The sequence below is a fragment of the Colias eurytheme genome, chromosome 31, assembly GCF_061535395.1.
Source record: "Colias eurytheme isolate Ceu_HAF_F1 chromosome 31, ilColEury1 Martin Lab GWU primary, whole genome shotgun sequence".
Taxonomy (NCBI): Eukaryota; Metazoa; Arthropoda; class Insecta; order Lepidoptera; family Pieridae; genus Colias; species Colias eurytheme.
The window spans coordinates 3,795,792-3,808,102 of record NC_143010.1 but is presented as its reverse complement, the minus strand read 5'-3'; the positions used below and the strand labels follow the sequence as shown (position 1 = coordinate 3,808,102).

The 12,311-nt window shown below is 33.4% G+C and overlaps 1 protein-coding gene across 1 annotated transcript in view; it reads right to left on the bottom strand.

Moving 5' to 3' along the window:
• Positions 1 to 2,751: 2,751 nt before the first annotated feature.
• LOC149895531 (uncharacterized) overlaps positions 2,752 to 12,311 on the bottom strand; it is a 29,773-nt gene continuing 20,213 nt past the window's right edge. Inside the window, exons 4-8 of the mRNA XM_090118730.1 lie at positions 10,931 to 11,116; positions 7,307 to 7,808; positions 5,596 to 5,741; positions 4,649 to 4,792; positions 2,752 to 2,880 (exon numbers count right to left, since the gene is read on the bottom strand). Coding sequence (XP_089974856.1) covers positions 2,786 to 2,880; positions 4,649 to 4,792; positions 5,596 to 5,741; positions 7,307 to 7,808; positions 10,931 to 11,116 — 1,073 coding nt within the window. The 3' untranslated portion in view covers positions 2,752 to 2,785. The remainder of the gene's footprint in view (positions 2,881 to 4,648; positions 4,793 to 5,595; positions 5,742 to 7,306; positions 7,809 to 10,930; positions 11,117 to 12,311) is intronic.

The following is a 12,311-nucleotide window of genomic DNA, read 5'->3' as shown; positions in this document are numbered from 1 at the left end:
AGTAAGTAGGTATGTATTAATTACGTCTTTTAGAGCAATGATGTTGGCGTATGCCGCGACTACTAGTAGGTATAATAGAGTCATTGACTGAGTCTTAAATAATTTTCATTAAAAATGTCATACAAATCTATGCTTTTAGTTGTGAATGCGTAGCACATAAACAGATAAACAGATTTATATATTAATAATATTAGTAAGTATTGATTGTACAATGTGACTTTTTTCTAAAACAGTATTATGTGTAAACGAATTCATGATATCGTAGTAGTATAAATAAATATTACAATGCAATAACTTTTGCAGCAATAAAATACGCTTACAGAAACAAAATGTCGCTTATGCTCACTAGAATTCTGATTTCTGTACTGTATAATATTTTAATTTTTACCATAATTGAATCAACAGACTTAATCATCCAAATACCATTAATAGTAAATAATTTAAATCCAATAAACCAATATATTTACACAAATAGAGGATTAAAACCATTATCTTTGGACAATATAATGAACTACAAGGAATTCCCGCGCAAATTTGCGTTTCGAGAAAAAAAATACATCGATTTTGCAAAACAAGATGGCGGCATACATGGTACTTTTGATGCGTTTTCTGCTAAACGACGTGTGTAAAGAAAATGTAAATTTATTATGAAATTTGTTTTTTATTTGTATTATTGAAGTTAACCTACTCTATACTTTTTGTTCGATTTTAGGTGAGTGAAATTATAAAATTTTTAACATATTTTAAACGATGAATCAAAAGCATGTAATTTCTGAAAGTATTGTCGGTAAGAATAACAAAATACTAAATAGTGGTAGGGCTGATTTTTCAATGCTTGGATAAAACTTATCCGTCCAATAAAGTATTACACGATAATATTAAAATGTCATGTAAACTGTCAAATACGGGCAATTAGAATACGTTTTTAAAATGGTAGTTTTATACATTACTAGCTTTCCACCCGCGGCTTCGCCCGCGCAGTCAAAGAAAAACCCGCATAGTTCCCGTTCCCGGGGGATTTCCGGGATAAAACCTATCCTATGTCCCGGGGTAAAAAGTAGCCTATGTCCTTTCTCGGGTATCAAAATATCTCTATATCAAATTTCATGCAAATTGGTTCAGTAGTTAGGGCGTGATTGAGTAACAGACAGACAGAGTTACTTTCGCATTTATAATATTAATATGGATTCGACGAATAAGTTTTATCCAAGCATTGAAAAATCGGCCCTTAGTCAAGTATACCTAAGTAACAATAGATTATTATACACTTTTATACTTAACTAACCCATAAACTAAAAAAAAAACTGAGTACATCTGCCTCTATTATAAAAATGTGAAGTTAACTTGTGAACGTATGATTAACATTAATTAGCCAAATCGAATTATTGGAGTTTCTTGCCAGTTCTTCTCCATAGATACTGCTTTCGGAATCGATGGTAAATGTTAAAAATATGTAATGACGATTCAAAAGTGCTTCTAGAAGTCTAATTGAATAAATAAATGTTTTAATCCATACTAATATTATAAATGCGAAAGTAACTCTGTCTGTCTGTCTCTTACTCAATCACGCCTAAACTACTGAACCAATTTCCATGAAATTTGGTATGGAGATATTTTGATACCCGAGAAAGGACATAGGCTACCTTTTATTGCGAAATTTGTACCACGGGCGAAGCCGGGGCGGACCTCTAGTATGAAATAATTAACTATTTATCTAATTTGTTAGTATAAATTACATAATAACAACATCTTTCTTAAAATATATAATTCTGAATAAATTGAGCTTAAATATACTATAAAACTTACCTTATTTACTTACTAGCTGTGTCCTGCGGTTTTACCCGCATTGCTTTGCTCCTATTGGTCTTAGAGTGATAATATACCGGGTGTAATCGTTTCATGTAACATTTTAGGATATTTCTCGTTTTATTTTTAAAATGTTAACATTGTCATTTTATTCATTAGGTATTGTCCTTTCGATATCAGTTTAAAGTTTTTTGATATCTGTTATGGTTACGGAATAATCGCGTGTGCACACTTAACGATTACACCATGTATAGCCTATAATCATTATGTTGACCCAACCTGTTAGTACATACATGCAAAATTTGAAGTAAATCCATGCAGTACTTTTTGAGTTTAGCCCGGAAATACATACAGACAAACAAACAGAAATTCTAAAAAACTGTGTTTTTGGCTTAGATATCGTTTGTAGATTTACATTGACTTTCCTACAATTTTATTTGTATACAGTAAGTATAGATTTTTATACATACATTTTTATATTGATTATTTTTCCGACCCAAATATCGACCAATAGAATTGCACCATTCGACGTCACGTGGTACAACCTACATGGTATTATACTGATAATTTTTTGAAAATTTTCTCTGGTCGTTGACGTCAAACTGACAGGTTCAATTCAATTGTGAAATTATTGGCCGACATTTGGGACGGAAAAATAATCTCCCGAATACCACACGAGCTTCAAAATTATCTGGCATTTCCCTCAAGGTTCCCTGCAAACAAATAAAGTCGTCAAGTTTTTCAGGAAAAATCACTCGCGCTTCGCGCTCGTGATTTTTTAACCTTGACTAAAAACTTGACTCCTTCATTCGTTTGCAACGAACCTATCGGAAAATACCCGATCATTTTGAAGCTTTTGTGGTATTATAAGTGAAAAACTGTGTGAAAAACATTCGATTGTAAAGATTGAAAATAAACTTTTTGGGATGAAAAATAAAAAAAATATGAACATATTATAGTTTATTTATTTATAAATATTTTAATTTCGGTGCCGGGAATCATCGTCATCTTCACATTTGGTGGTCGCTTGAGTTTTTTTAGGATAGATTGATATTTTTTTCCACTTTGTAGAACCTGTAAAAAATGTTGATATAAATTTTTATGGATTTAATATCCTACTAATCTTAATCTTATCTTAATACTATTATAAAGGCGAAAGTTTGTATGGATGTATGGATGTTTGTTACTCTTTCACGTAAAAACTACTGAACCGATTACAATGAAATTTAGCACACATATAGAGGGTAACTTGGATTAACACATAGGATAGGTTTTATCCCGGAAATCCCACGGGAACGGGAACTATGCGGGTTTTCCTTTGAAAACGCGGGCGAAGCCGCGGGCGGAAATCTAGTATTATAAATGTGAAAGTTTGTGAGGATGGATGCGTATGTTTGTTACTCTTTCACGCGGATACTACTGAACCGATTACAATGAAATTTAGCACACATATAGAGGGTAACTTGGATTAACACATAGGATAGGTTTTATCCCGAAAATCCCACGGGAACGGGAACTATGCGGGTTTTCCTTTGAAAACGCGGGCGAAGCCGCGGGCGGAAATCTAGTATTATAAATGTGATAGTTTGTGAGGATGGATGCGTATGTTTGTTACTCTTTCACGCGTATACTACTGAACCGATTACAATGAAATTAAGCACACATAAAGAGGGTAAATTGGATTAACACATAGGATAGGTTTTATCCCGGAAATCCCACGGGAACGGGAACTATGCGGGTTTTTCTTTGACTGCGCGAGCGAGGCCGCGGGTGGAAAGTTAGTATTTAATACTATTTATAAATCTTGTTAAAAAGAAATTAAATTTATTTATATGAGCGTATTATTTACAGGTAAAACTTTGAGATATAGAATAATAGTATTTTCTAGTGTTTAATTTCACGCGAGTATTATATAATATTTAGAAATAAAACATTTTAACGGATTTTAAACGCGATTTATTCATTATATTATTATCCCGACGTTTCGCTTTTCTGCGAGCAGGGTAACTCATCACATATAAAAAATATGATAAATAAAAATGAAACTTGTTTTCCTTGGTCACGGCGTCACGCGTGAACCGTTTTCGATTATTATTTTTTTATTATATTCCTTGAAGTACGAGGATGGTTCTTATGTAGAGAAAACGTAATTATGTACCACGGGCGTACTGCCTTACCACAAAAAACTTTAGACAGAATAAGAATAAGAATAAGAATATCTTTATTGAAAAAGTAAAATAATACATTTAAAATTTATACAGGGTTTAACAGACAGGGTTTAACTTTAACCGCGGGTTCTCTTTAATCTGGTTTTGTCGTATTTCACATAGACAACTAAAGTGTAGTAAGACCATTATTGGTATTACCACAAACCAATTTAAACATAATCTAACTTTAAACCAGGGATCTGTCACTTTAATAGTTGTCTATGTGAAATACGACAAAACCAGATTAAAGAGAACCCGCGCTTAAAGTTAAGCACTGTCTAAAGGTTTTTGTGGTAAGACAGTTAATTTCTAAACGTATAATAATAAATATTTCAGGACAACTTTCACACACGGCACGATCTGATCTCATACTAAGCTTTCGCTTGTGTTATGGAAACCAGATGGCTGATAAACATACATATATAATCTATACATATAATAATTTTAAATAAATACTTATATAGATAATTAACACTCAGACACAGAGCAAACATCTATGTTCATCACACAAATATTTGCCCCGGGGGGGAATCGAACCCACGACCTCTGGCTTGGAAGGCAGGGCCACTACCAACTAAGCCAACCGGTCAGTCATTAAAACTCTAATTAATCACAAAAATACTATAAATACTTACCATCCGAATCGGAGACTCTGACGCATGGCGGGCGGAATATTCGAGTCTGTTTGAGCAAGCTTGTGGCGTTGCTGACGTCTAGCTTCCAGTCAGAGAAAAGAGCTGATAAACTGTGCTTCAGTGTGCGAAAGTTGTGCACTTTATCTGGAATAAATATTGTCTTAGAATTTAGTAAAAAAAAGAAAAAATTGGTTGTCTGTAAAGTCGGTTTACTGACGATAGTTGAACGCGTTGAACGTGACAACGTCCGATTGTGTTTCTTTGTCGCTCGTTCCGCGCTCTCGCTTGCACTTCATGCCTTACATGGAACGCCTCAGAGCGAGGTAACGCCGCATGAGTCATGTTTTTTCGTGCGTGCAGCCGGCTATATCGAATTATAAGACGTTGTCACGTCAATAACTGTAAAACTGTTAGTTAAATGATCTCGGAGAGATATGTCATCTTTCATGGGACACTTTGTGCGTAAACTTGTTAGTTTACACACAAGCAAGTCGGTTGTCAAGCACTTAACACTTAGTATTAAGCCCGTGCACCGACATCAAACCTTTTTAATAAATAGCACATCTAAATAATATGACGTAGTAATTAATAATATCAAATCTTTTTTATTTTTTACTTTTCCGTTTTTGAAGTCGGTTGTTTTTAACGCAGTTAATTTTATTATATATAATGATAAAATTAAACAACATAATATGTACATATTATGTACTAGCTGTTCCCCGCGGTTTCACCCGCATTGCTCCGCTCCTGTTGTTCTTAGCGCAATGATATACAGCCATCTTCGATACACCTAAATAATAACACCGAAAGAATTTTTCAAATCGGACCAGTAGTTCCCGAGATTAGCGCGTTCAAGCAAACAAACAAACAAACATCAGCTTTATAATATTAGTATAGATTACTAACTTCTTACTCACAAATTATTTTACTAGAAAAATAAAACTCACCTCTTATTACGACATTTAGCAAATGTTTTATAGACGGCACATCCCACTGAAACAGTCGAATGTTCAAATTGCTTATTTGGTACAGAATCGAATATATATCCTCTTTGTTTAGCGCCGTTGCATCTATACTGAGCAGCTGTAGTAATCTGAAAGAAGAATTGTTATTGAAGTGTAACTTCTTTATCGGGGTTGGAAAAAAATTTAGTGTAACATTTTTTCGTTACGCGTGACATTTTTCCGTTACGCGCCAACGTTTTCTTATCCCTACCACGCGTGATTCGACGTATTTCTGTAAAGTTGCATATAGTAAATTATTTTTTGAAAAATAAGGTCATAAAGAAGTTTCACTTCTTACGTGTGTACACTAGTACACGCACATATTTTTTTAACAAAAATCTTAATTTACCGCCACACGGAAAATACAAATTAAGAAATATATAATCGGTTCACAGTAATCACATACTTTAACAGATATTAAAAGAATCATATCAAAAAGTATGTATATCATAATATAAACTGGAAACATCACGTCAGGTAAAATGAAAAGGTTGAAATGTAAAAAATCTAAGTGTCAAAAGTGACATTAATTAGGTACATATTTGTATAATCTACGTTATTATTACCTACTATCACAGACTAATAATAATATACTACGTATACAACTACTATGTTTGTAGAGGAAAGATTTGATTTTATGTATAACTAGCGGTCCGCCCCGGCTTCGCCCGTGGTACTTACGTTTTCTCTACATAAAAACCATCCTCGTACTTCAAGGAATATAATAAAAAAAGAATTATCGAAATCGGTTCAGCCGTTCTTGAGTTATGCGCTTACCAACACATTTTGCGATTCATTTTTATATATAAGAAGAAGACTAGCGGTCCGCCCCGGTTTCGCCCGTGGTACATATTTACGTTTTCTCTACATAAGAACCATCCTCGTACTTCAAGGAATATAATAAAAAAAGAATTAAATCGAAATCGGTTCAGCCGTTCTCGAGTTATGCGCTTACCAACACATTTTGCGATTCATTTTTATATAATACTAGCGGTCCGCCCCGGCTTCGTCCGTGGTACATATCTACGTTTTCTCTACATAAAAACCATCCTCGTACTTCAAGGAATATAATAAAAAAAGAATTATCGAAATCGGTTCAGCCGTTCTCGAGTTATGCGCTTACCAACACATTTTGCGATTCATTTTTATATATAAGATAAGAGAAGATGTAAAATTCTGCTATAAAATTTACTAGACCGTTTTTATTTTAAAATCGTGAAATGCAAATTATTTTCAGAACTGTAAAGTATGTTTTTTGGTTGGTATTTGTATTTTAATGTAGACTTAGTGAGCCTCGGAAATAAAAACTTACGGGCAGACTGAAAATCAGCGCTGTTCAGGTGTTAAAGCCCGACAGCATGGCTGAGTCTGACCCGATTGCCATGTAAATTCTCTATTTTTTTTTTTAGTAATGTAAGTAGTTGTTAAGTGTGTGTAACTTGTGGCAATAAATATTTTTTCATTTCATTTCATTTCATTTAAAATCTAGTTCTTTAGATCAGCCTAGCTTTTGGTTTTTTTTTATTTTGGCAAGGTTCAGAATCATATAAATTTAAGGTTCTTATAAAGTAGTAGTTATCTTGTAAAGTAACTCGAATTTATATCTATATAGTAAAACAATCTATACATTTATACTTGCATTACATATACTTACCGCACAACAGTCGGGTCCTTCGGATTCAACAGCTTCTTCATCTTCGCCACGTCAGTCTGAACTCCTGTCAGAAAAGGCGTAATCATATACTGGCAATGAGTCCACTGTATTTCAGTGTTCAAAATCTCTTCGTTGTACCGCCTATAAAATATATCCAACGGCTTTTTAGCCTTTGGCTTCTTTTTCTTTTTTATTCTCGAACGCAGTTGACTCTGATTTCTGAACATCGGCGTTCCCGCGCTTGTCGCGTTGACATTGACATTGACGGCTGTCAAAGTTTTTTGACGTTTCTGTTTCGCACGTACGATGGGTGTGATTTTGACGTTTTCGTCTTGAATCAAATCGTAGTTTTCGTCGGAAAACGCATGTTTATCTTCGGGTGATACGTTTTCGAATATTTTATGTTTTATCTCGTCTTTTAGTTGTTGTTTCAGTTTTTCGATGCGTTCGTGTAGCGGCGTTGTTTGTGATGCTTTGTTTGAACATCTTTGTATGAAACAGCCTGTGTAATATTTAACATTTAAATCTATAATCTATATTAATATTATAAAGCTGAAGAGTTTGTTTGTTTGTTTATTTGAACGCGCTAATCTCGGGAACTACTGGTCCGATTTGAAAAATTATTTCGGTGTTAGATAGCCCTTTTATCGAGGAAGGCTTATAGGCTATATCATCACGCTAAGAACAACAGGAGCGGAGCACTGCGTGTAAAACCGCGGAGCACAGCTATTACTAAATAAAATACATGTGAACACGAAAATTTAAGTACATTTAAATAAATATGTAACCTTACACCTTAGATTACAAAATAAAAGACAGATGGAGCGTTGCCGAACTAAACCGAATAATTTATCGTCATTTCCATAAAGCTATGTGTGCTGTCATTTCGCCGTTGCACTGTACGTACACGGTACTTCTGTGTTGGTGTTATGTTACCAGATATTGAAAATTTTCCCAAAATTTTCCCCGACTACGGAAGAAAGAGGGTTATGTTTTTCGAGTGTAGGTATGTATGTATAATATTTCTTTGACACGCCCTGCAGTATAAACTGTTGGATCGATTTTGAGTTGTGACTTATGAGGTGTCATTGCAATCATCTGAATTATGAAGGTAGCTGTGGTGGTAGTGACGTAGGCTACATAAATTATTAGCAGTCATGTTTTAATTTTTATTTAAATATAAATTCGGGTTTTTGATATTATTTTATAATATTGTAAAAATTATTTTATCACCTATCTACTAAAGTTATACATGGACAAAATAATTTTATTCAATTTTTATTAAATAAGTAAATTACATTAAATTTATTAAATAAATTACATTAAAAAAAGTTTTTATTTTTCAAAACATATGAATGCGAATAGCGGTAGGTTTTAGTCGAGAATGCGGGACATTTTATTTTCATCATATCCATCATGTGTTCACATGAATTAAATCGCAAGCGAAAACGACGCTTTTTATAAAAGTAACAAAAAAATGTATAATGCTTTTTAAAATAATCTAATAATGACCATGAACTTTTATTGCACTATACAAATAATCACATTCACGATCGAAAAATCCAACAGCACTACCCTGAATATCTTTTAACCATTTTACCCCTAAAAATGGCAAATTCATTTTCAAAATACTGGCAGCATACGTTGAAGTTTTGAATTCCTTCGTATTTGTAAAATTATTATTTGTATACAAAATTAAATAAGCCAAATAATCTACAGAAAATCTGTAAAACGATGTTTTATCTTTTTGTTTGTTTTCGGGTACAAGTTTTACAGCGTTTTAATATCACAAGACAGCATTTTTTTACTAAAATATCAAACCCCTTTTGACGTATTGCATGACACTAGAATCGCTATAGCACTAGCGGAGGAACGTATTCGTTTTTGATTTCGTATTTTCTTTGACAAGGGCGATGAATGATTGACATGCTCCATCTGTATTTTATTTTGTAATCTAAGCCTTACACTATTAAAAACATGGAGCAATTTTAATAGTTTAAAAGATTAGTAGTAGTTAGGTTATCTTCTTATATATAAAAATAAATCGCAAAATGTGTTGGTAAGCGCATAACTCGAGAACGGCTGAACCGATTTTGATAATTCTTTTTTTATTATATTCCTTGAAGTGCGAGGATGGTTCTTATGTAGAGAAAACGTAAATATGTACCACGGGCGAAGCCGGGGCGGACCGCTAGTATTACAATATATTTCCTAAATCCATTCCATTTAAATGGATTTAAATGCATAAATGCATTAAATGCATTTAAATGGATCCTTTCCATTTAAATGCATTGCAATACTGTGGTGCTGTACGAGTCAGTCAGTCAGTCGTTGTATTTTTTTTATTAATAAAATAATTTATACATACCCACAAATAATATACAAATTATTTCATACTTCATGTTCGTTATTTCTAATACTCATGGTCGCTATTGATAATATCTTGCAACAAGTGTTAAATTAAAACCAACAGCGCATTTAAAAACAAAAGATAATGACTTATTACACTACTTTTTGAGCGATTGCATATTTTTAAACCGACTTTAATGAAAAGTATAATGCAGTGAATTAAAAGAAAATCACGATTTTTTTTATATTTCAATGAATGAATGAATGAAAATTCCATATTGCTTAAAAAATAAGTAAATACAAATACAAAAGCACACAACAAATATAAAACAAGCAAAAGGCTCTTATTGTCGGAGGCCAAGACTCACTTTGGATCCCTGCGCCACTCTAGTAAGAAGAAGTAAGAATTTTTTTCAGACGAGACCTTCACCTGCAGAGGGGTTCTAGCAAAACAGTAAATTGTTGTTATTACTGTTTATTACCTTATGTTTGCTTTATGTCTAGAAATTCAGTCAAAATTGTACCTAAGTAAGCAGTGAGAGGAAAATAAAACACAATAATAGTTTTTTCTCATTTCATTTAAATCAGATTCATACACATTTCCATGTCAACTTCTTCGTATTCTAGAAAGACAAATACATACATTATTTATTTATTTATTTATACATTACATTAACAAAAAATACCCTTAATTTGTTTATCGAAGTGAAACTTCTTTATCGGAGTTGGAAAAAAAATTAGTGTTACATTTTATCGTTACGCGTGACATTTTTCCGTTACGCGCCATCTTGTTCTTATCCCTACCACGCGTAATTCGACGTATTTCTGTAAAGTTGCATAAAGTAAATTATTTTTTGAAAAATAAGGTCATAAAGAAGTTTCACTTCTTACGTGTGTACACTAGTACACGCACACATTTTTTATTTTTGTATGATTCTTTTGTTAGCCGTACTTATAACGCTTAGCGAGTTACATGATTGTAATAAAATAATAATTCTCTGTAAGTGTAAAAGTAATATTTTAAGAAATAAATGTCTTTACCACATAGTATAAAACAAAGTCGCTTTCTCTGTCCCTATGTATGCTTAAATCTTTAAAACTATGCAACAGATTTTGATGCGGTTTTTTTAATAGATAGAGTGATTCAAGAGGAAGGTTTAAGTATATAATTTATTATGTTTTAGACAGAGCGGGCGAAGCCGCGGGCGGAAAGCTAGTAGACCGTAAAAATAAAGTTGTGAATGAAGCGGAGCCTATAAATATAAAAAAAAATACCTTCCAAAATGCTTCCTTCACAGTTCCTCTTCTTAAAATCGCATCGATTTCGAAACAGCACCACGTGGCTATCAATAAGGCTCACACCACACACGGGCTCCAGTTTAAGGGTGCATTCAGACGGACAGCCCATACGTAGAAACATTACGTATAGGGAACAGTATTTATTATCGACTATGTCATATTCTAAAAACGAGTTAAATAAATAAATAAATATTTCGGGACAATTTTCACACACGGCACGATGTGATCCAATACTAAGCTTTCGCTTGTGTTATGGAAACCAGATGGCTGATAAACATACATAATTTTAAATAAATACTTATATAGATAATTAACACCCAGACACAGAGCAAACATCTATGTTCATCACACAAATATTTGCCCCGGGTGGGGATCGAACCCACGACCTCTGGCTTGGAGGGCAGGGCCACTACCAACCAAGCCAACCGGCCAGTCGTAAATATAAACAAACAGTAAGAGCTAGCGCGCACGAGCAACTTTGTCTCCGCAACTATTTTGTCTCTCCCATCAATTTGTATGGGGAGTTGCGTCGCTACGTGCGCGCACTTTCATACTAGCCCATAGGTGGGAGAGACAAAATAGTTGCGGAGACAAAATAGTTGCGGAGACAAAGTTGCTCGTGCGCGCTCGCTCTAAATTAAACTCTTGTTCATTACACTAATTAAACACAAGAACGGTATAACTTTTACCGTTCTTGTGTTTAAGTAGTGTCTTTGAATGTTTTATTTAACCCATTGAGATAATATTAATATGGAGACGACACCGCCTACATCACTTATGTTCCGCTCAACATACGCCATATGGCGTATGTTGAGCGGTTTTTTTTAATGGTTTTAAAGTGAAACGAATCAAATATGCCTTCGTGTGTGTTACGATATTGCACAAATAATACAAATAATACGGAAAAGTGCAAAGGAATAACTTTCATCGCTAAGTACCTAACTAGATAATAATTTTTAAAACTTAGTTAGAGCAAAAAAATGGCGCACAGATTTTGTTCGTGGTGTCTCCTCCATACGTAGTAATATTATCTCAATGATTTAACCAGAATTACTGCAGCTGACTGAAGATGAAAAAAACAGAAGCAAGGATCTTAACTTGGACTTAGAGAACAAAATATTGAATTTAGAATATGAAAATAAACACAAACATGTACCAATAGAACAAATATACCTTGATGGCAATATTATTTCCCAGTTATTGAAACAAGACTTTGTGGCTAAAATGACTCAAAAGAAAATAGTACAGTTTAAAAAGAAATGTATTATTTTTTATATAGAAAGTGTAAACAAATAAAGCAGCGTTTTTGTTTTAATGAAAAACAAAGATTAAAATGTCTTAAATTTTTTAATCCTAA